The sequence below is a fragment of the Phalangium opilio genome, unplaced genomic scaffold (assembly GCF_054372755.1).
Source record: "Phalangium opilio isolate 3A_F unplaced genomic scaffold, DU_Popi_V2 ptg000003l_1, whole genome shotgun sequence".
In the NCBI taxonomy this organism is placed as follows: domain Eukaryota; kingdom Metazoa; phylum Arthropoda; class Arachnida; order Opiliones; family Phalangiidae; genus Phalangium; species Phalangium opilio.
This window is the reverse complement of record NW_028324145.1, coordinates 13,168,284-13,191,955: the sequence shown is the minus strand read 5'-3', so window position 1 is coordinate 13,191,955 and position 23,672 is coordinate 13,168,284. Positions and strand designations below refer to the sequence as shown.

The 23,672-nt window shown below is 35.8% G+C and overlaps 2 protein-coding genes across 12 annotated transcripts in view; both read right to left on the bottom strand.

Moving 5' to 3' along the window:
- The window catches only part of LOC149717950 (endoplasmic reticulum-Golgi intermediate compartment protein 1-like), a 96,471-nt gene extending 84,254 nt beyond the window's left edge, over positions 1-12,217 (bottom strand). The window contains exons 1-4 of one of the 3 annotated variants that reach the window (XM_089841758.1): positions 12,034-12,217; positions 11,532-11,781; positions 10,851-11,286; positions 10,739-10,798 (exon numbers count right to left, since the gene is read on the bottom strand). In XM_089841758.1, coding sequence (XP_089697884.1) covers positions 10,739-10,787 — 49 coding nt within the window. In that variant the 5' untranslated portion in view covers positions 10,788-10,798; positions 10,851-11,286; positions 11,532-11,781; positions 12,034-12,217. Of the gene's footprint in view, positions 1-10,738; positions 10,799-10,839; positions 11,470-11,531; positions 11,782-12,033 lie in introns of those variants that run through there. The other 2 variants (XM_089841760.1, XM_089841759.1) reach the window with 2 other exon arrangements.
- Positions 12,218-12,587: 370 nt separating this feature from the next.
- The window catches only part of LOC149717948 (nucleolysin TIAR-like), a 223,007-nt gene continuing 211,922 nt past the window's right edge, over positions 12,588-23,672 (bottom strand). For 4 of the 9 annotated variants that reach the window (XM_089841754.1, XM_089841741.1, XM_089841757.1 and 1 more), the window contains 6 exons: positions 20,955-21,030; positions 20,247-20,355; positions 19,846-19,965; positions 19,632-19,716; positions 19,218-19,502; positions 12,588-18,752 (listed from right to left, as the gene is read on the bottom strand). In XM_089841754.1, the coding sequence (XP_089697880.1) occupies positions 18,572-18,752; positions 19,218-19,502; positions 19,632-19,716; positions 19,846-19,965; positions 20,247-20,355; positions 20,955-21,030 (856 nt within the window). In that variant the 3' untranslated portion in view covers positions 12,588-18,571. The remainder of the gene's footprint in view (positions 18,753-19,217; positions 19,503-19,631; positions 19,717-19,845; positions 19,966-20,246; positions 20,356-20,954; positions 21,031-23,672) is intronic. The other 5 variants (XM_089841751.1, XM_089841755.1, XM_089841756.1 and 2 more) reach the window with 5 other exon arrangements.

Here is a 23,672-nt window from a genome sequence, read left to right as displayed (position 1 = left end):
ATTACCCAAAAAGATATTGCCCGAAGAAATTTTCCTTCCAGAGACGTTTTTTTCTTTTCTTTCCGTCAGTGTTAGCTAGAAGCAGTGGAGACTTCTTTATAGCGGGTACCCCCCTCCCCAAAAAGTGAACACCAGAAAAGGGGGAGGGGTTAAAGAGCACGCTTCGCGGAATATCTTCAAAATAGTATAAAGCACTTTCTCAAGCTTTAAAGGCTAGATGCGGAAAAAGTTCAAGATGGTTGCTTTGGCTCCCCCAAAGAAAAAAAAATATATATTTTCGAAAATTCTCGTTTTGAATTTGTTTTTTTTTTCTGTTTTAAATGACGTAAAACATAATACATTAAAAGACGGACAAGGAACAAATCCTTTTTAACCCTCTCGGATTGTCCTTGAATCTCAAAAATATCCCTAATGATAAACTGTTCAGCAGAAAACTTAAAATACTTTCTTGAAGTTTCATCTCATTTCTGTAGCCTTCTAAGCAAGGACAATGGTTAGCCAAAAATTAATGGGTTCAATTTCAATAATATCAAAGATATTTAACAATAGAAACAAAGGCGAACGCAGGATCTTATATTAAAAAATCAGTTTCCAAAATATTTGAAATTGGTAGCCCCTACAAGATGAATTTTCCGCGAACACCGGTGTGCTGAGGGTGAAACACTTCTACAGGGGCTCGTAGAAAATACATTGAGAATAAAACCCTGTAAGTTGGCTTCCCCGTATACTTTTCAAACTGAATTGAAACAAAATAATTTAGCTCCCGAATTAGGGGGGGGGGCTTTAAAATTAGCAATTAAATATTCATAAATTTGCTTTTAGCTCCATTTTAAAAAATTAAATATTAAATAGTTCCTTATTCATAATTTATTTTAAACTGAGTTGAAAGAGAAAGAAATCCACGGCTATTTTAAAAACAAAAAGTTCTAAAATAAGCTAAATTTATCTTTTAAAAGTTGTTAATTAACGTTTGGCCGTTCCGTTCCGTGAGTTGAACATTAAACAACTAAAGTCTAAACTTTCGGAAGAAGCAACGCGAATTTTTAAAAATTGAAACGAGAGAGAGTAAAGAGTTAAGTTTGGCCCATCCCTCCGAAAGTCTATCTCTTAAAGACTATCTCCTTGATTAACTTTACTGGCAAAACGCTCGTGAAAAAGGGGTTAAAATCTCTCTAGTACTAATGGGATCGACACGAGATGAGCTGGTAAAGAAAACTAAAGCTACGTACACACTTACAAAGCGGTTACCAAAACTAGTTTGGGAAGCTGCAGGTTCTGAACACCGATTACCGTGATAGTGTGAACGTAGCTTAAGCGAAGGAGGAGAGAGTTATAAGGGGGGGGGGAAAGAAGCTTAAAAATCATTAACGATCTTCTCAAATTAAAAATATCTTTTTTTAATTATTCATGACGACGAAGAGTTTCCGAGCTTAATTTAATTATAAATTCAAAGTACGAGAAAATCAATTTGGAAAATTGGCGGATGAGAAAACTTTAAAAATAAAATCGACCCCCCCCCCAACCCCAAATGCACGCGCATACTTTCCAAGTCAACGTCTTTCATCCTAAAAGCTTTTGGTGAAACAAAAAAGAGAAGCTCACATCAAAGGAGACGGGTAAGTAAATAGGTAACTTAACCTCAGAAGCGCGTAATATGAAGTAAACTTAATAAAACTTTTCGATAACAGATTATTTCTACTTTAACTTACTTAAGATGCCAAGATAAAAGGGTAAGGTTTAATTTTCACCAGTTTTTGGTTGGGCACACACACATACACCACCGAAAAACGGTGGCACGAAAGATAGCGTGCAATAAACAACCACGTGACCTATGGCGACCAATAAAGGAGGGGGTGATAAAAATCGAAAAAAAAAGAACCGTTTGCAACGAAGCTAGAGAGCGGGCGTCCATGCGTGAGTCACGTCACGGGGTAATCATGTTAATTAACTGCGATATTTAAATGAGAAAAGAGGTACGAGAAGAAGGGGGGATGAATATTTTTAACGCGAGGCGACTCGCGCTTCCCCCCCCCCTTCACTCATTTCCCAGCAAGCCTCGCGACACGGTGATCTCTTGAATATCAATCAGTAACCTTAATATCTAGGCTAGAGCTTTGAATAAAATCGCAATACCAAAAGTGTAATGTGTAGGTACAGTAACATAGCCTTACGAAACTAACTATAACACCGCAGCTTCGGTTTCTTACCTAAAATGAGTTATTGTTAAAACTATCATTAAATGCGCTACGCATATCATTAAATATTATTTGGCGGAGTTCAGTTCATCGTGAAACCACCACCATTTACTGTATTATTAACTAGATTGTAGGTAGATATACTTAATCGTTTACCGTCACCAAACCCTGACTGATTAAATAAAAGCATGGACTTCCATAAACTCTGGCAACATTTCTAATCCCTTATAAGGGTGTGTAAGATCCTTGATCCTGGTATAAAGGCACTCAACGGTACGTTTAATGGGGTCATTACATCTATCTCCTTCTTAATACCTTATTCCACTTTACCGCCTTTCGAAAAATAAAACCAACGAAAACTATGCCGCGCCACTAAAAACAAGACACTAATATTAAAGGATATCGATCGACACCCAATTACTATTAATTGTAATTTGTAAGCTATAATTACCCACCCCTTCCGTAGACTCAATCATTAGGTATAGACCGCGAAATTTCAAAGAGAATTTCAGGAACGATACAAAATGCCTGAGAAAATTCAAAACCAACCAGAGTAATTACGGGGTTTTAATTACCACCGGGTTTTTTAATTGGACACCCAACAGTCTTTTATTTAAAAATCGAGGTATTGGGGTCTAAGAGAGTTAGAGAGAGAGAGAGAAAGAGAGAGAGAGAGAGAGAGAGAGAGAGAGAGGGAAAGGGGTAACCTATTATTCGCCCTCTTTTACAATGTCCTTGCAAGCTCGTTCCATCCACCAAAGGAGGCTGTTAAGACGATTAGCCGATGCATGAAGCTCATAGAAAACGGAGCTTAAATTAAAAGGCCAATTTAGAAGAGAACCTTGCCTTTGCCTTAACCCGAACCCTTTAAAGCCTTAAGGTTCAGAGCCCGAATTGGGGGGGTGTTAGGGGTTTAACCTTCCTATGCCCCTTTTGTAAAAGTATTTCGTCGGGAGGGTCGGGTCGATATAGTCCGGGTTTCCTAAAATGGGGGATGGGTGGTTCTTGCCCCTGGAAAATTCTAAATACTCGAGTCAAAATCGTTAATATAAACACTGGGTTCACCCACTACCACCACCATCTTCCAACTTTTCTTCCAGAGTTTTCGTGGTAACATTGGTATAGGTTCAATATAGATGAGATTATTGGTAAGTATCCCGAGTACTTAACACATTTCAACTGAAAAACTACATTTTTTTGGAAGCCAAAGTTTCGGTGTCTAAAAGGAAGACCCTTCTGTTTGAACTTCTTTGTATCCACAAAACTAGGTCGTCATACGCCAGACTCTATTTTACCCCCAAATTTTGAAAAGGCTCTATTACTAACGATTAGAAATGTGAATAACTTTGATGACTTGCCTAGGCAAACCCTCAACTACCTCATCTATTTTCATGACGTATTTATATAGCTCGGATGGAATACATCCTTGGATGGTAGAGTTTGGATGGATAAGCTTAAGCGTGGAATGTCTCTCCGGGAAGACATAGCTTCGGGATTTCTCCCCCCGTCTCATCTATTCCCCTCTTTGCTCTTAAGTCGATCTTTCGGGGAACCCTTTCCTTAACCCCCTACCCCCCCCCACTTTCCTCCATTAGTATCATCCTTTATATAATCCAGTAGAAACCGAAACAGCTTCCATCCAAAGCAAGCTAGAGCTTTCGACGTTCCACTTGAGTTTTCCCTCATCAGGGCCAAAACAGAGTAACTGACATAAGTTTCAAGAAGATGAGCTAAAGCGCTTTACCCTTTAAAAATGATTGTATTTGGAATAGCGTGTGAAAATTAATCCACTAGGCATAGTATCGAAAATGGCTACGTTCACACTGAAAAGTACATGGAGTTTCCCTGGCACTAAAGAAATCCAGAAGTTCACCTAACAATGAATATCCAATTTTTCTTTTGTACAAGAGTTCAAAGATGGTTTCAAAGTATATAATACCCTAAAAGTTAGTTCGCAGTTTACAAGTTCTATGTACAGATGCGCTAAAGTATTCAAAAATTTTCTTAACGTTGTGTCTTTGGAAAAATACGTTTATTACCGTAGCTATGGCCTGATCTACAGCGATGGAGTTAATGCAATTAAGCACGAAACGTTGCTGGCGCGAATGATATAGAGAGTCCGTGATGTATGCGAGCAATTTTGGCGCGCAAAGTGATAAAGTCGCTTATTTCCCGTCCAGTTTCAAAATTTATAGAAAACGCACGTGCCCGTATAAATTAGGTCTCGTTAATTTTAATAAGTTTACGTAAAGCCTTACCTAAAACGTAGCCGCACGACCTTTCGACCGTCGACCTACCAAGGAAGGGATCGACGGTTGGGGGGGGGGGGACATGCGGGCGATGGGGGTAAATACCGAATGGGAGACGGGCGACTCTTGAGAGAGTAATTGTCGCGTACCATTCCCGCCAAATTCAGGTATCATTACCAGACGGGACGAGCTAAACGTACCTAGTGCCATGCCATCATTACGTTAACTGCCAGGGCCATAGTGATTATAACAGTCCCTCACAATTTGTATCTCTATATGCAAAACTGACATTTGATTAATTTCTGATGTAAATCAAATGAAGTACGACAAACATTCTCAGACACCACCTAGCTTCGTTGGTATAACCAGAAAATGTAACTCGACAGTGCAAATTGACGTCTCTGACACTTTTAACACCCTTTGTCAAATTTCCTAGACTTTTTTCCAGGCATAGACCATTTCGATGTAACTGAGGAGGAAAGACACGTCGGTGAAACTCCGCCTTCCATCTCGCTTTTCGGCGCCTGCGCTGTAGTCATTTTGTATCACGAGAGTGCGAAGAGACGGCAATGTCCCGATACTGAGGGTTACCTACCCCTTTTTTTTTACATCGAAAAGGCCTATTCCTGATTTCCCCATCAGGTGTATACGGCGTCTAACCTTAACTTACAACCTTCAGTTGAATAATTCGGCGTAGCCTTCCCTACACATCCCCTTTTTCAGTCATATCAATTTAAACGAATTAAGGATTACCAAGGATTAATTATAGGTATATTCGCTCGTCCCCTTTTGAGAGAGAGAGAGTGGGTTAGTGATTTAAAGCCATGGCACAAACCCGTGGGTGATTTATAAACCAGGAACGCTCTAAACCTTTCAGGTCGATTAGTTTAACCTTTCTCTATCACCCCATCTCAATCTCACTTCCCTAAAAAAAACCCCTAAATAAAACTTTGGTTTTAGGAATACACTGAAACCAAAAAGGGGTGATAGTGGTAGTAGGCCTAGTAGCTAAAGGCAAATGTTTATAACCTCCCAATGTTTAAACTCCAAGATTAACGACCCGTAACGTCGCGCGGCTTGTCCAATTCCTCTCTTAGTAGGACGTATACGTTTCATCCATAAAGTTAATTCGAAATTTCGAATGCGTTTTTCCCGTATCCCCCCCCCAAATTTGATATTAAGGGAAATTAATATTAAGTGTTTAAAGAAGTTAAAATAAATTCTAAAACGTAAAAGGTAACGGTAGAATTAAAACCTTTTACCAAAATTGAAAATTAATCAATTTGTTTCTTAACGTGATACTTGCGTTGCAGTTGCAACAGGTTAAATTTTGCAATATTGTAATTAGTGGCTGTTAGGTACGTTTAAGTCGATGGGTGAGAGAAGGCACGGGCTTCTACGGTAGAGATATACTTATGAAATATAGGGCTATAGTGCATCTAGAATGGGAACTAGAGACGCGACGCGGAGAGAAAAGGTGTATTGCAAGAGCTATGATATCATCCCCAAGGGAATGCTATATATATTTATGAGATTCCAAAATCGGAAAGAATTGTTCCATCTCTCGGTATACCACCCCCCCTTTCCCCATCCCCTCCCACATTTTAGAATCATAGTTTCAACCCCTATTTTCAATCCCACGTGACCATATATGCCCCCAGCTCCGCCGCAGTCTCTATTTCTACACAGCTTTATTCCTTCGCCAAAAAAACATTCACGGAGTTATCTTTAGATATTTAAACCCACGCAGAACCCTTGATTCTACTAGAGAATCGAATCTTGGTACCACATATGAACCATTATTTGTCTTTGAATTTTCTCAGGGACCCCTTGCCGTCCGTTTCCCAACACCATATATGTATATATATATATAGAGTTGGGTCATTTTTTTGGGGGGTATAGCGTTATATAAGAAATATAGAAAAATATGATTCGAAATTGAGTGTGACGTTATTGTATATATCGTTGTATTTTAGGATGGAGCGTGTCTAGCCTTCTGGATGCATTTCTAGCATCGTTTTAGCCCACACCAACCCCAAACCCCAGCCTTCACCGCTTTCTTTCAAAACATCGTTTCTTCCAGTTCGTTGTTATACTCGAGATTCTTTTGGTAAAAGTTCTGTAAGAATATTTGGTGCTGCTGGTTCTTTGCGGGCGCGGATTTTCCGAGGGGTTGAATTTATATACAGCGTGGTTCAGGATGAAAAACTCGACTGGTTCTTGCAAAACCAATTTCCTTGAGTTTCCCAGGATTTTCTTTTCCCATATATGGAGTAATAACAAGGGGAGGGTTTTTTATAGTCGAAGCAACCCCTTCAGAGCAAATTTACTCAAACCTCAAAAATTTCCCTGAATTTTACTAAAAATCCCTGAGTTTTCCCTGTTTTTTTTTCTGTCAACTATTTATTTCCTTGAGTTTTCCCTGTTTCTTTGTCAACTATTTATTTCCTTGAGTTATCCAGGTTTGTATAAACCCTGAAAAATATACTACGTTTTCTAATTTTGATCCTAACCACCCTGTCAACGAATTTGCGAGGGTAATGTTCGGGCCTTGGTTAGCATCGCGACGGTTTTTCTTTGATCAGATCTTTTAAAGTCCTTTTCCACAGAAAGTCAAAACGCGCAGTCGTATAAACAACAATTGCAACCCCCTCCCCCCTTCTGTAGCGTGGTCTATTTTTGGGTCGTGATACTAGCTAGAATTGATGATTCAGTTTTGTATACAAGTCAACAAGATATGTCATAATCCTCGATATATTTAAGATGCCATATTGTGTTACGTTACATACATTTAAAGCTACAAAATGGCCCTTTCATTTCCCTATACCTATTTTAAAAACTCCTAGACTTGTGTTGCGTTAGGCCTAATAAGCCTATAATCTGAAAAATTAAAACTGAAAAGCACGTGGGATCTATTTCGCGCCAAAACTCGAAAGAAGATCAGTTCGTCTTTATACCAGAGAAGTCTTAAGGTTTTTCGGTCAATTTCTTACCCCTCTCTCAAATTTTATACATTGTATATTCAAAAGGAGTTTCTAAATCGATTCAGATATCATTTCTTCCCCTTTAACTCTCTTATACTTTTGTCGGAAAAGCTCAGTTTTTATGACTGAAAAAGATGAAAAAAGTTCCAAGCCCAGAAATTGCGTTTTGATACCGTTCACCCTAACTTTGCAACGTGTACAAACAAACTGAGTTGATAAACTGTGCCAGAAAGAATATATATATATATATAGTTACAATGTAACATTTCTGAAGATTTCTTTCGCACACAGAGAGTTAGGAAAAGACACAGAACTTCAAATATAAACATTATTTCCGTCAACCAAATTGTATTTGTCAAAAAAATAGCTTCCGTAGAAGTTACCCCTGGTTTTAAATTGTCAGAAACTAAGCTAAGTTTGCAATCAAGACGTCCTAACTCGAGATCGGGGGTAGGAAGTATAATTTTAATTGTTTATACGTCACTAATGGACTGTTCTACTAATTACCCACGCTATAACGTCACAATAAACGCATTTTAACCCTATCTGAACTCCAATATTCATAGCATTGCATTCTGGGGATGGAGTTCGTTACACCATGACCCCATAGTTCAGTTGGACCACCAAAACCTACCAGAGCTCTACACGTCTATATGGTACAATCTTGACTCTTCTACATTCCACTATACGCGCATATATAACACTTGAAGGAGAAAAGAGATACATTTTTTGACTCGGTGCTATGGTTTTGGGGGAGACATTTTTTTTACAGTAAAATCGTATTCTCCGGCTACGCTTTGGTCCCTGTCACTTTATCAAGAAAGACTACGAAGCTAAAGTCTCTCTCTCTCTTTTCTCTATAAATAGCGAAACTATCAATTCCAACTCTCTGAATTTGGCACGAATGGGATTATACGGTCCGAAGAACCTCACGACTCCATTAAAAATCGACTATCAAATCGCCATAGATGTGTAAGGACTCAGGAGAAAGAAACTTAAGGATGTGAAAAGCCCGAGTTACTCTTTATCCATAATGATCTACTAAATATGATACTTTATTATACTTTTCAAAGTGGCCAAATGGTTACTTTTCTGGCATATTTAAACCCCCAATAAAACCTCCATTTAAATGATATAATGAATCAATTTAATAAATATAAGCGAAATCGTTCGAATCTAAGCGGAAGTAATTTTAAGAAAATCCCGTCAGGGATTTTCTATTTATACTCAATCCGAAATCGTAATGTTAAACTCTATGGAGCTTAACATTATGAGGTGGAAAAATTTTTGCGAGTTAGACCCAAGGTTTCGCGACCAAGGGGGTACACTTTTTTCACAGCCTAACTTTACAGCACTAGCAAAGGCTGAAAAGGTATAGTATCTCATTTCTCGTAGTGTAAGGTTAACTTGGCCTTCTTCAAAAAAATATTTTTAAACCACGCGCTAGCTCACGCGCCAGCACGCGCAGCATTTCAATAAAAGTTTCAATTCAAATCTCGCGCTTAATTTCACCATTTTGATTCTCTAATTAAGTTCACGTGATTTTTTTAAAACTTTTTGGGCCTATTTTTTGTCTTTCTAAGCCTAATGTTAAATGATCACAAAGAAATAGTTGGAGAATTTTTATAATTTTCACATGGTTTCAACGAATATTTAGCATAGTGTGTTTTTATACAGTGCATTGTATTATCCGACCATTCCAATTTCCAAATGTAAGTTACGATTTAGTGAAATAATTAGTCTTAAAAAAATTGGACGATTGAGTTTGACTATTCCAGATCTAATTTATTCCCAAATAACGTTTCTCCCCAAAAAGGGACAGATATTATACAAAAACGAGTTTTGCTTCGCAGTCCTTAAAAAACTGCATTTATACACAATCCGCGACACTTTTTCAAACCCACAAAGGGCCAGAAACTAGGAATTATTATACTGTATTTATTGCAATTTGAAATGAAGTTTAATCGATATGAGAAATTTGGTTTTAATTGCGTAGTTCAAACATTTGTTATGATTAGAAATTTTACAACAAAAACGGGTATAAATGCGGCGTTTTGGAACAAAGAGCTAAATCACGGACGATTATGACTCGAGTTCGAATTGAAGTTTAAAACTTATACAAGATGTAACAACACACATATGAACATCTTTTCTGAATGTATGATAAAGGTCAGAAATACTACACTGCTTTTAAAGCCACAAATCAGAATGCGGGACCTCATTTTAGGAGTAGTAAAGCGACATTTTACTCGAAATAAGTGTTCTTCTTATCTGTTCCACCCTGAAAAATTAAAATGCTAAAAGCTCATTTTGTATTTTTTCGCCTTAATTATTTGACAGGGTTAAGTTTTTACGGGAACAGATTCTATATAATTTCATACGTGAAAATCTAAGCTCCCTTTATCTCGAAACGCCGCATTTAAACCCGTTTTTGATGTAAAATTTCTAATCATAACAAATGTTTGAACTACGCAATTAAAACCAAATTTCTCATATCGATTAAACTTCATTTCAAATTGCAATACATACAGTATAATAATTCCTAGTTTCTGGCCCTTTGTGGGTTTGAAAAAGTGTCGCGGATTGTGTATAAATGCAGTTTTTTAAGGACTGCGAAGCAAAACTCGTTTTTGTATAATATAATATTATGGAAGTAGGTTTCCAAGATGGCGGAATAATTCTTAGTAGTACGTCTACTATTCCAGCGAAACTAAACCAAGTTTCACCTTTCAAGTTAAAGATGTTCAGACTGGGCGTTGATTATAAGTAATTCAAACAGAACTTATACATAATACAAGACATGGCCGTTGTAGGAACCATTTAAAAGTTAATATCCCAAATTAAAAGGGGGTCATTTCGAACGATTGAAAGTTTTGGCGAACTTAGTAGTCAAAATGAGCATCTAAGTATCCAAATATTGTGTCACGGATCGATCTGGAATTTGGTTGGGCACTTAAAAGGGTAAGGACGGTGGTGAACTTTTGGGGAGTTCCACTAAGGGGGCGACGAGAAATATGCCCGAAATGCGACTTAACCCTTTCCCTATATTGATCCTTAAGCCGGGGAAAACACTTTGCCGATAGCAACATTGCAAACCGCGAAAAGCTGGCGCGCCATCCTCAACCCATTTTGACTTTATGAAATTGGAAAAGGATTCAAAGTCGTCCATCCCCCTCCCCCCAAAAGCTAAATTTCAGAGTTTTCCAACCGTGTTTTAGTAGATTTTCATCGTCCTAAAATATGTATGTTTCTAAACGAGCGACGCTTGTCCCGAGGACACGTCCTCAACAAGCAGTATATGGTACCATACCTGTTATTAATTCGCCCATGTCCTGAGGTAGACTTGTTGTAATAGCCATTGAAGAGCGACAATTCCCCCAAAAGAAAGTACTTAAAAAAATCTGGACTTACCGTTAGTAACTGTCATCAATAGGCCAAAGGATGGATGGTCCACGTCATCAATAGGCCAAAGGATGGATGGTCCACGTCATCAATAGGCCAAAGGATGGATGGTCCACGTCATCAATAGGCCAAAGGATGGATGGTCCACGTCATCAATAGGCCAAAGGATGGATGGTCCACGTCATCAATAGGCCAAAGGATGGATGGTCCACGTCATCAATAGGCCAAAGGATGGATGGTCCACGTCATCAATAGGCCAAAGGATGGATGGTCCACGTCATCAATAGGCCAAAGGATGGATGGTCCACGTCATCAATAGGCCAAAGGATGGATGGTCCACGTCATCAATAGGCCAAAGGATGGTTCATTATAAATTGAACCTGGGAGATGCCCATCCGGGATTAAATTAATCTTCACGTATAGTGAGTCACTAACATCAGCAACAAGAATCACGAGCTGCAATGAATAGGGGGCGTGGGAAAGTGGGATTAAGTCTAAAAGCATTATTTCAAAATAATATTAAAAAGTTACGATATAATATGACATAAATTAAACCAGTACCCTAATCAGAACATTAAATAAAAATTAATTTCCTTCATAGAAAAAGAACCACGTTGACGAAACGTTAGGCCTTGGCCTACCTTTCCCCGCGCAAAAAAATGGCATTACACAAAATTGAATAAGAGAATATTTATAAATACCTTTTTGAGAGCGGCTGATTGTTAGAGTCGAAACTATATTTATGTATTCCATCCTTCATCGACATTAATATTAAATTAAACGACATTAAACGATGATATTTAACCACGATGTAAGTATTCCCTGGCTTTTAAGGCAGACCGGCTTTCAAACTAGTAACCTTTCAACCTTGGTAGTGCCAATCCAAGGTCAAGTTTTTTCTACATGTATAGTGAGTCACTGACATGCGCGTTGCGCGATAAGAATAGCGAGCTGCAAAGAATACGATGGGGGGGGGGAATTAGGTCTGAATACGTTATTTGAAATCCATATATTAAGACGTTACGATATGATATTAATTAAACCGGAATAATTGAAAGGAATTATAGTTATCACCCCACAAAAAATAAAATTTCATTTCCTTAAGATAAAAAGATCCGAAATGATGGGCCTTGGCCTACCTTTTCCCTCGCAAAAATCGGCACACATACAAAATTTAGTTAATAAGAGAATATTTACAATTACCTTTTATCGTGCAGCTGATTTGTACAGTCAAAACTACAAACTATCGATCCTCCATCCTTCATCCACATTAATATTAAATTAATCGACATTAAACGATAAAATTTAACAAATTAATCATCCGTGTCAATACCACGATGTATCCATCCCCGCGATTTTTAAGCAGACTGCATTCAAACAAGTAACCTTTGTCTCTCTCCCCACTCCCACCTCCTCCAGCTGATTCGCGCCCTTCTCCCCTCTCGTACAGAAATAAGACTTCCCAGACAAGTAAAGTCTCGATTTGATTCAACGTCCCGCCAAATTTAAACTTTGAAGTATAACGTGGTGAAAATGATCGTAGGCCTTCAATAGGGAATGTATGCCTAAGACGATGCTATGAAACTTTGAGCGCGTGTTAGCAAAGTTTCTATAGACACCGAGGATGCTCAGGCATTTCTGTTAATTTTTCCACTGACACTAAAAGCAAAAGGTATTTGAACCAGCGCTAAAAAGAGTCGAGTGGTTGGCGTAAAATTGGCCTAACGTGCGATATGAAAAAGGTATAACGAGGCAAATAACTTGACACCATTTCTTTTTGTTTATTTTTTACAAATGAACCTCCTGGGTTTTTAATGTTCAAATCCTTCCGTTAGAATTTTTTTCTCCAATTTTGGTTTTTATATTTTTTTTTTTTGTTTTTTTCTACAATATTTCAGTTTTTACTCACTAGTCCTTTAACATACAGCGGTATCTTAATTTTACTTATGTTTTTTTTTATTCTTTTTGTAAGCCCGATATTCAATTCCACTTTTTAACAACAGCATTTTTTACATATTTTATGTTTTACACTAGACTAACAGCTGGGCAATATAAGTTGGCTTGGTTTTTTTTTATTTTTTTTTTATTTTCATTATGTATTTCATGAGACAACACTTTTTTCATTTTAACAAAAACAATTAATGTCCGTACCGACATTATTTTATCTCATGTTGGTATTTTTAATTTATTTATTTATTGGGGTACGGGGTTGTTTATTATACACTAAGCATTTGTTTATTCATTTATTTTTTTTAACATATTTAACGAGGTGGGGAAAGGACATGTTTTGAATTTCGAAATTATAAAAAAAAAAAGTGAATCCCGGGGCAGTTTTTTTGTTTTTCTTTGCATGTTTTAACGAGCAAAAACCTAAAAAACAATATTATTGTATTTCCTTAACGTTTTTACCCCGTAAGCCTACAACAAACTTACAGAATTTGACAACGAAGGAAGCTCTAAAAATACGTGAATTTTTCATTGATTGTAAAACTCGTGGTAACTTCGAGTGTAAGTTCGTTGTAGGGTTTGCTCGTATTTAATTTTAATTATTTTTAATTAAATTAAAATTTGAAAACCCAATTTGCGTTTAGAGTAATGATAAATGCTTATGTCCGATTTTGACAAATATTTGAGAAATATTTCAACTAGATTTAATGAATTCGGACTCGGAAATTTTAAAAAAAGAAAAACATTGTTTTTTGTTTTTTTTTTATAATTTTTGTTTTTGGTAAAATTAATTTTGGAAATGTAACTTGGTTAGAAATATTTCTCAAATTTTGTTAATTATTATATTCTCGTTAATTTAACCCTCCTTTATACACATTTTTTTGTCTATTCTAAACAAAAAACAAAAAGAAATCACCCTCTTTGTTTTTGTTGTTATTTTTTGTATCTCATCATTCTAACGATAAAAATTTCTCTAGACAAAGGACAATTTTTTTTTCAAATATACACTTTTTTGTTTTGGTTAAGCCTTGGGGGAGTGTATAGGAGCGTGTGTTTTTTTTTGTATTTAATTTTGTTTTTATTTTTGTTGTTTTTTTCTAAATCTCGATTTCAGGGATAGCGTTATGTACAAAGCTTAGGTAGACTCGATTGTTTTTATCTGGAGAGAGAGAAGCATTTGTGATCATTTGTTTTTAGGGTTATCATCTACACTCAATATTGTATTTTTGTTTGTTTTTTATATATCTACGTTTATATAATGCTGTTTTTTTTGTTAATTTATAACAATCTTTATAACCAGTTACACCTTCACGATCATACACGTAAAAGTAACCAAACATTTTTCCTATATTGTTTTTTAAAATAAAAAACAAACGAATCTCCAAAAACTAACATAATATCATTCGTATCTAACACGTGAGCGAACTTTTGTTGTTTTTTTGGTTAATTTTGTATTTAATCATCTCTAAACATTAAATCGCTCATTAATTATTTTAATCACTTCTAACTTACCAATTATACCTTTATCTCAATCATACCGTGTGACTAAAAAGGTTGTTTTTTAGCGGGGAATTAGCTACGATTCGAATACTGGGGGGGGGATTTGTTTTTCGTCTTGTTATTTTAAGGAGGGGGAAGGGGGCAGACATATCACTGTTTATGTTTTGTTTTTTTCACACTCTACAATTTTGTTTTTCTTGGTTATTCACCATTTGGTTTTTTTAAATATAGTTATCAACTACGTTCTAGCGACTACAAATACTAATAACAGGATCATGATGACTTATATTTATATATATACCTTTTTGTATTTTCTTGTTTTTTATATTTTATACCGATTTTATTTCCCCGCGAAAATTGTCTTTTATTAATTTTTTTATTTAATTTTTCGTCGTCGCGGTTTTTTTCAAAACTTTATATTTAAACAGTTTTTTCTTATAAGAATCATTAATGATTATTGTTTTTAAGGGAAGAAATGGGGGTTACTTTTTCACGTGTTTGTTTTTTAAAGTCCCGCAACTAACGATCTTTGTTTTTTATTTTCAGAGCACCGATTCGTTACATTATGCCCGTGAACGATTTATTTCATAAAAATTCGCGCGAAAAACATTTTTTTTTTGGATTTTTTTATATATATTCCGTTTGTAAAAATTATTTTTGTATTTTATTTTATATAATATCGCTTATTTTTTTTATTTCGTAAAACTCCGTTTGTTTTAAATTTAAAGCCTGTTTGTTTTTTAAATGAAATCTATTGTTTTTGTTTGTTGTTTTTTTAACTACCGAAGAACAAGATCTCTAAATTATGTTTTTGTTTTTGAAAAATGTATTCTATATTTCCTATATTGTTTCGCGTAAAAATAAACAATCTTTTTGTTATTTTAGTAAGAAAAAGAATGAATGTTTTCATTATTAAATTTCGGTGTAAATTGTTTGTTGTTTTTTATCCTATGACGAACTATGGGAGTTGTTTTTGAACACATATTTTCGATTTTTGTTTATATTGAAGAAAAATGGGGGTTTATTGGCTCACCCTTTGTCAAAAAGATGAATTTTGGTGTGGCCCAGTTATGTTTTATTTTATTTCAGTACGAAAATAGGTAGACAATTTTTCTGTTTATTTTTTTTTAATCTTACATTGTTTTTAATACCTAACCCTCGGCGTGTATGTTTTTATTTATTTTGTGTTATTTGTTTTTCAAATAGAGAAGAGTGCGTGATTTTCGGTGCTGACTTAAATCTCGACCTAATATTAATTAATAACTACAAATATTTACTTGGTTCCTGTTTGTTTTTGTTATTTAAACTATGAACATGTGTTGTTTAATTTTTGTACCTAACCCTTGGTAAAAAACAATGAAAATGTTTTCCTACAACGTACTTACCACAAATTTTCTCTACGAAAACAATTAAAACCTAAATTAAAATTAATCTACTAACACTGAAAATGTTATTAAGGGGTGAAAATCTCCACTACTAAACGTCAGGCCGCGCTTAGCTAATCCGGCGCATTCCCCCACTAGCGTTCGTCGCCATTTTGAGGGAAAGGGGTGGCCTCTCCCTATCGTAGTTTCAATTGTTCTAATTATATATTTTTATGAAGTGACGTAGTTGATGTTGATTCTCCTTACAGTTTTATTAAAAACAAAAGTAGAACTTAAAAATATTTGGCATTTTTTTCCCATTTGGTTATTTTAGGTATGGATTGTTTTGGTAATGTACTTCTAATTAAATACTTCTTATTTCTAATTATGTATATGGAATCCCTTCATCAATCAATCAATCAATCTTTCCCTCACGTAACGACTTGTTTTTTTGCATGTTGATTTGTTTTTTATCATATTTAAAAATATTTTCCACGATAGTATCAAAATTTCCCAAGATATTATTATTTTTCAAATTTTAATCTCTCTCTCTCTCTTATTTTAATTAATCCTGGTTTCCCCTTTTGGTTTATTTAATTACTCAATTTCTCGCTCGCTCTCTCTCTCTCTCACGGCCATATATTACACATCACTCCTACAATTTCTTTAATTACCTTAATTAAAAATGACCACTGCATAATCTTTCCGTATTATATCAAAATAATAGTTACCTGTTTTTTGTTTTTTAAATACCCTTGGATGTTTGCGATATTACAAGCTAGAATTTATTATTGTTTGTAATTTGTCGTGGTTTTTTTTTTGTTATTTCCGATAAATAGGTATCACCTGAAAAATTACATTATTTATATTTATTTTTCTTTTTATTGGGGGTTTTAATTAAAGAAAAACCAATTGGGCCAATAGAAAACGGAAATTTGAAGAAAAAAAAAAAATGTTGTTCAAATGTTTATTAAGCAATCGAAAAGAATTTGTTTTGTATTTTTAATAACGTTGTTTGTTAGGGTTAACGGAGTCGTTGTAGCATGATTTTATTCATTTTATTTAATCATTTATTCGCATTGAAATTATAAACCTCTTCTCAGACATTTTGTCGAGAAAAAAAAAACCTATCATTAACCATCGTAACAATATTTCGGAGACTCGAATTAAGTCCCTCTTCCCCAAATATTTGGGTTAAAAACGGTTATCACCGCGGTTGGTTCCTTTAACTACTACTTTTAACACCAGGGACATAATGAGGGGGGTGTTAATAAACTGGGGGGGAACGAAAAACGACACAAATATATACGAACAGACGATACAACGTAAAAGAACAAGTTTATCTTTGAAGTTTTTTTTTTCATACATCCCACCTTTAAGGATAAATAATTTTTTTTCCGCCATTTTTAAACTAATTTGAATATCAAGCTTTGCTGTATATTTTTTTTCCTTACTTTTGTTTTTCTTTTTTTTTTAATTGTTTAAGTTGAGCTCATAATTTAATTCTAGCACTTTATATATGTTATCTCTTATTATTTAGGTTTTTATTTAAAAAATCATGATTAGAAGAAGGGAAAGAATAGTAATTGGTCTTCAATAACTAATAACTAATACATAATTAATAATTTCCTTTCCTAAAGAGCTATATTTTTTGGGAGATAATTAAGGTACTTGAATTAAAGAACCTGGTGTAATTAGTAAAACTGAAATAACGTAATCATAATGGGAGGGTGGGTCTGGTTTTTAAGCCTAAAAACAAATCAGTTAAATTATAAAAACCATGTTACAGATACTAGGAAACAAATTGAGGTTATGGAATAATAATTTTGGCTGAAAACTGGGAAAACATTTTTTTCTCTCTCTTTCTTTTGTTCAATGATGTCCGATGGTGTCTTTACTATATTTTTTTTTGTTACTTTTTTTTTGTTATTTTAAGTCATCCTCCCTAAAAATTAAGAAACACTGATGTCAAAAACAACATTTCTCTCAACATAATCATCACGCGCACATTTCTCTTCGCATCTCCATCTTCTTAATAATATATTTAAGTCGGGGGGTGATGACGGGTTATTAATTATTTTTTTTTCGCGACCGCGATTAATTTTGGTTTTAATTTAATTTTTTATTAATTTCATCGTTCTTCTTTCGACTCAAAAGGAAAACGGACGCACTCTTATCTCGGTCGTCGTAAACGCACCAATAAAACGCGCAAAAAAGAAAAACTTAATCTCAAAATAAAACAAAACCAAAATAATCGCGAGGAAAAAATAAAAAACGTATGATTGAATTTGTTTGTTTGTTTTGAAATCGAGTTAACGGTACAAGTATTTTTTGTTTATTTATTTTCCGTGTCCCACACCATTTTTTTTTAAATATTTCCTATAATATTCATCATCATTTATCGCGCATGGTAGACTAAAAACATTTTTGTTGTAATTTTTAATCCGCTGGAAAACGTTGGTTATTTATTATAGTTACTTTGCAGGCATGACGTAATACGCTATATTACGGATACTTTTTTGGGATCAATCTGTCTTTATTACGTATATATTTTATATCCCGAGAAAATGAACAAATACGGATGAGGGGGGGGGGGAAAGGGATTGTTAGAGGAATTTAGTAACTGGGTTGTTTTGGATTAACTGGAAAAGAATGGGGTTACAATTAAAACGGGGGGAGGTTAACGATCTTGAACACTTTTCAACTATCTTTTTTCTTACGGAAAATGGTGTTCCTTCATTGTTTATTTGTTGTTTTTAATAATCATCAGTGGGGGAAACAATTTGAACGAAGGGGGAGGGGTTAAATGGGGGGGGGGGAGAAGTGTACCCGTCCAGTCTCTCTCTATATTGGTTGTATTTGTTGTTGTTTTTGTTATTAATCAATCCTTTTACGTTTTACTTTCGAAATTTATTTAGCGGAGATATTTTTTACTGAGCCTGATATTGTTGCATAGGGTAGGCACCTAAGGGCATCGCCGTCGGAGCGGGCGCTGCGGCCGGCTGCTGAATTCCTTGACCGATGGGTGACTGAGCCGCCGCCGCAGCCGCGGCCGCTGCGGCCATTTGAGGTTGACCAGGTATACCCTGCCAAGCCATTTGCATCCCCATTCTACATTCAAAAAGACAAAAGAAAACGACACAGGGTGAAGGGCGCACATCCGCTGCACAGCTATCGTGATTCCAAACACATGATCATTCCCAATAACGCGACTCAGTGCTGCTGGTGGTGGTGGTCAGTTGGTCATTCGCGCTTACGGGGCAATTACGCACGACTAATAAGCATTCAGTAAGCGTGATAACGATTGACGTGGCACTACTATGATCTGACTAACGAATAAAAGCGAACGCGATGTAGCTTTCGGAACAGGAAGCACTTGTCATCTAAAAGTAGCGTTTAATGCTAAGCGGTTAAGTAACGGAGAGACTCTTAAGTAAAAGGCGTCAAAAGAACGCTCTGAAAAGGTCCTTTCCAATTTCGAAAAGTATTTCGCCGTTCGCCGAATAAACTAAGTAGCTAATTGTATCATAGGCTTAAGGTGTACTAAAGAGATATAAAACGGTAAGCCAAGCTTACCCCGCGAACCCTTGTCCGTAGTACTGTCCGTAGGGATACTGCATGCTCTGCATAAATTGGCTTTGCATCTGAGGGTATCCGGCTGCGGCAGCCGCGGCGGCTTGCGGGTACCAATATCCCATCTGTTGGTAAGGGTACGTGTACTGAGCAGCCAAGTTCTGCGTTTGCTGCTGGTTATTGGGATCGCCGGTCTCCTTGCCCCACGAACACTTGACAGGCTGACCGTTAATTTCCGTATTGTGCACCGACACGATAGCGTGGGTCGCCGCCTCTTTCGTTCCGAACCTAATTGGAAAAACAAAGAAGACGCAAAAAGAGAACATTTTAGCATTCCACAAGAAGTGACAAGATTACTCCGAAACGACACAAGTTTTGAGGGACAGAATACGCCAAAGGTCAAACACGAAAGGTTACCTGATGAACGCGTATCCTTTATCTTTAAATACTCGAATTTCTTGGATGTGACCATACTGACTGAAAGTCTTTTGCATCACTTCCTCTGTTGAAGGAAAACAAAAGAAAACAAAAAAATATTGATTAAGGCCGATAATTGATAATCTTCGTAAATTGAAGTATTTCACGAGGTAATGAGTAATTGAGGTATTTCAAGAGGTAATGCGTTTCTTACCGGATAGTCCCTGCGTGATTCCACCGCAATAAACGGTGCAGTTGGTGGGACTGGACTGATTGTAGACTTCGTCAAAGGTCAAGGGTTTGGAGTTGCTTGCCGGACATGCGAATAAAGAAACAAAATAGCAGGTAAGACACGTGCTGTCCTCTTTATCTCGTCCAATTAAGTTTCCCCAAAAACCCTTAATTATCCTCATTATCTAAAGGCCCATCTTCAAATGATTGCTAACATCATTTTCCCACTATTGGTAAAATCACTAAGAATCGATTTTGCTTTGTAGGACGTCCAAACATTCAAAGCAAAATCGAATGTTAGTCTACTTCCTACTACAAACAATGGATCGTTCATTCGAACTATTAATTTGATTGGTCTATAGCAGCAGGTACTGCGACACTTACTGTCGTTTTGGGTTCTATTGGCGGGTGGTTTTCTCGTGGCCCAGTTGGTTCGAATGGCTCGGCTTCCCAGCCATTGACCATTCATGGTACCGATGGCATTTTCGGCATCCTAACGATACCAATCATCATTTCCAAGATGAAGATGGAGGAAGCGAAATAATCCGATTCCGGGTTAAGCGCGCAAAAAACGCAACCAGAAAAACAATGGGAAATAAAATGAGCATCGCGAAAAAATAACCAAAATAAATGAAGAAAAAAAAATCCCCCAAAATATTTTTTTTTGTAAGAAATTAAAAATATGAAAAATTTATATATTATAAAGAGATTTTTCTGCACCTGGATTAATTACTCCATATCGTAACGAGATTTTTTTTATAAAAATAATTAACTATAACGTTTCGTCCCTGAAAACAAGGACTTAATTATTTTCTGATTTAATTCTTTTTTATAGTAATATAAAAAATAGTAAGCTAAATTAAGTAAAAAATAAAGACTTTGTTACGTCACAGGGTGCTTTTTAAGACTGAATCTCAGGCTCTCATCGTTTTAGGAAAGTTGATATAAATTTTAGCGAATTTTTTTTAATTGTAAAAATAAAAAAGAAACGAAAATAATTTTGGAAAAAATTTCGTAATTCTTTTTCTTTTCACGCGATTTTTTTTTTGTGTTTTGTTGTTTTTGCCCCATCCTATCGTTCTATACACGTACCGCTTTTTTAACAAAAGACACAAACCCGTAACCTTTGGATTTCAACGTCTGGGGGTCACGTACAACTCGGCAGTCCCTAGAACAAACGGCAAAAAACACACGAAAAAGGAAACAAAAAAAGAAAAAAAAGGGGGAGAAAAAAGAAATCAAGAATTAGTTACAATAATTCAAATCGTCTAAATATTTAATGGTTATTAGATAATAATAAAAATGGTTTCCGCTACCTAAATATATCCCACAGAAATGTCAGTATATTTCATGAGCTAATTTTTGAATTTTCTACTTTAATAATTAAAAGAATTTAATTGCCAATTTAAACTGAAACTAATCGAGTAGAAGGGGAACATTTAGGTAGCGTAAATGTTTCTAAAATAGACTATTTCTTAGAAATAAAATAACTCTATTTTAGAGAACATTTGGTTATAAATAAAATTAAAATAAATAAATAAAAATGTAATAAATAGAAAAATACGAGAAAAAAACATAAGGCTAATTTCGCATAATCGTACTATATATAATCGCAATTTCTTTTCTTTTAAATTAATTGAGATTAAAATTGTTAATCTAACTGAAATCGTCGCGTGGTATCATAAATTATAACCCGTAAACATTTCGAATCATTTTGTTTTTCGCGATTGAATTAGATTTAAAAATAAAATCAATGTTACGTGGAAAATCTGGCGTGGAAAAAATACAAAATTGAAATCCGTGAATTATAATAGAAAAGAAAAATTCGATTTCATTCTGTCCTTAGACCAAGAAACTGGTGTCATAACAAATATACGAAGAAAATGCAATTGTGGATGGCTTTGAAAATTTAATGTACGAGAAAACATGGGAAAATATCTCTCACTGGCACAAACATAACGATATAATCCGAGGATTGGACACAAAGATGAAGAAAAGGATGAGTGAAAGAGGAAAAACTGATTTTCTCTTCCAGCATCACCGAAAAAGAATGGATGTTAAAGGCAAAAAATCGAATATAAACTTATTAAAGCTAAACCATCAGATCTTCAAGAAGTCCAAGAACAAAGATGGGGAAGTGGGTGTTGTTGTTGCATCTCCGAGAGGTCAACCTCGAGAATATACCGGATCTTATAGGGAAAAGGCGGAAAAAACAACCAGATAAAAAAACCCCACCAGATTCTATATCGATTTAAATCAAATTTGAAACTTTGGGAAGGACTTCCAAACGGAAACTATGGATTTGTCTTCGGTTAGGTTGTGGTGCCGTGGCTTGGTTGTTGGCAACAATTTTAAAGAATCTGATTCAATGTAGTGATACTAGGGGGGGGGGGGGAGGTAATGCTTTAAAATATACTACTAAAGATAGCTTCTTAGACGTTACATAAAAAAGGTAAACGGGAAGTTCGGCTTAAAGGCGGAAACAATAGATAATGTCTATAGACCAATTCTACGGAACATCGTGGCAAACCGCTCCCTCGTTTCAACCAAGCTTGAAGTTTTGAATATTTGTAGAAACTTGGGAAGCCTAACAGTAACTTGTTTATGGTCAGGTTCTGATCATCCATACGGTGTTTCCCCCCACAATGAAGTATTATATTGCATTATAGAAGAAAAAGGTGCGGAAACGTTGAACGCAACAGAAAACGTACGTAAAACAAAAGAGACAACGCACTCCCGGCGCCTACAACTCTCTTCTAGACGTTGAGAGGAAAGGAATTGAAAATTAAATTGAAAGATCTGTAAGATTCGCAAGCGCGATCGGTGGTTGCGGCGTTGAAGGATAAAGGCCAAACCATAAGGATGCCAGAGGAAGAGGAAGAGAGAGAGATAGAGGAGGAAAAAACAAATATTAGATTATCGGAAAGCGGACGGGAAAAAAGGTGGGAAGAAAAAAATTGACCCCAGGGATTTCTCTCTTTGAAAAGAAAATACTTTTTCATCCGATTTTGAAAACGTCCGGTAACTATATAATATATATAAAGAAAACCATAGAAAACTGAAAAATATGGGCGTGATGTTATTATTTTGGTGTAAAGAAACCGTTCCACCGAAGTGTACCTAGCGTGTTGTAACAACGTTCTCCTGACCAGTGAAAGAGAGAGATGAACAATAACATTACAACGCATTGATGGTTTTCCTACCGGTATAGTTGAATACGGGCAAGCTATAATGGGTAGTTGAAAATTAACCCTAAAATTGAAGTTTAGGAGCGAAAGAAACACACCAAATCCTTTTGAACATCGTTAAAAATACTTTAAAAGAAACTTTAGGTTATAAAAAAAGGGCGTATATTATACATATATAGGCTAAGGACAGTTCCTCGTAAAAACCTGGGAAATCGAAAGTTGGACGGTGGGGTCACGGCAAGACACGGCACCGCGTTGTTGTTGCCTCTTTCATTTTAGGGTCCGAGACAGTCCAGAAGGGAATCTTTATCTGACCGAATGCAGGCTGGGGATAGTCTCGTACGACGGTTAGAAGGCATGGTATACCAAGATATTCCACTATGGGGGACACTCAAAAGACACTAAAGTCGCTTCCCTTTACGGAGAAGACGAAGAAGAAGAAAAGCCAGTCACCTAAGAGGCTAAGCTATAACCACCCATCTATTGTCGGAAGGAAATAAAACCTAAAACCCGGATGCGGATGCATATATATAGTATAGAAGCGACACTAATCGAATAAAGCTGACCCAGATTCATAAAAAAAGGCAAAATAATATTAAACACTACTATTGATTGGATGGGG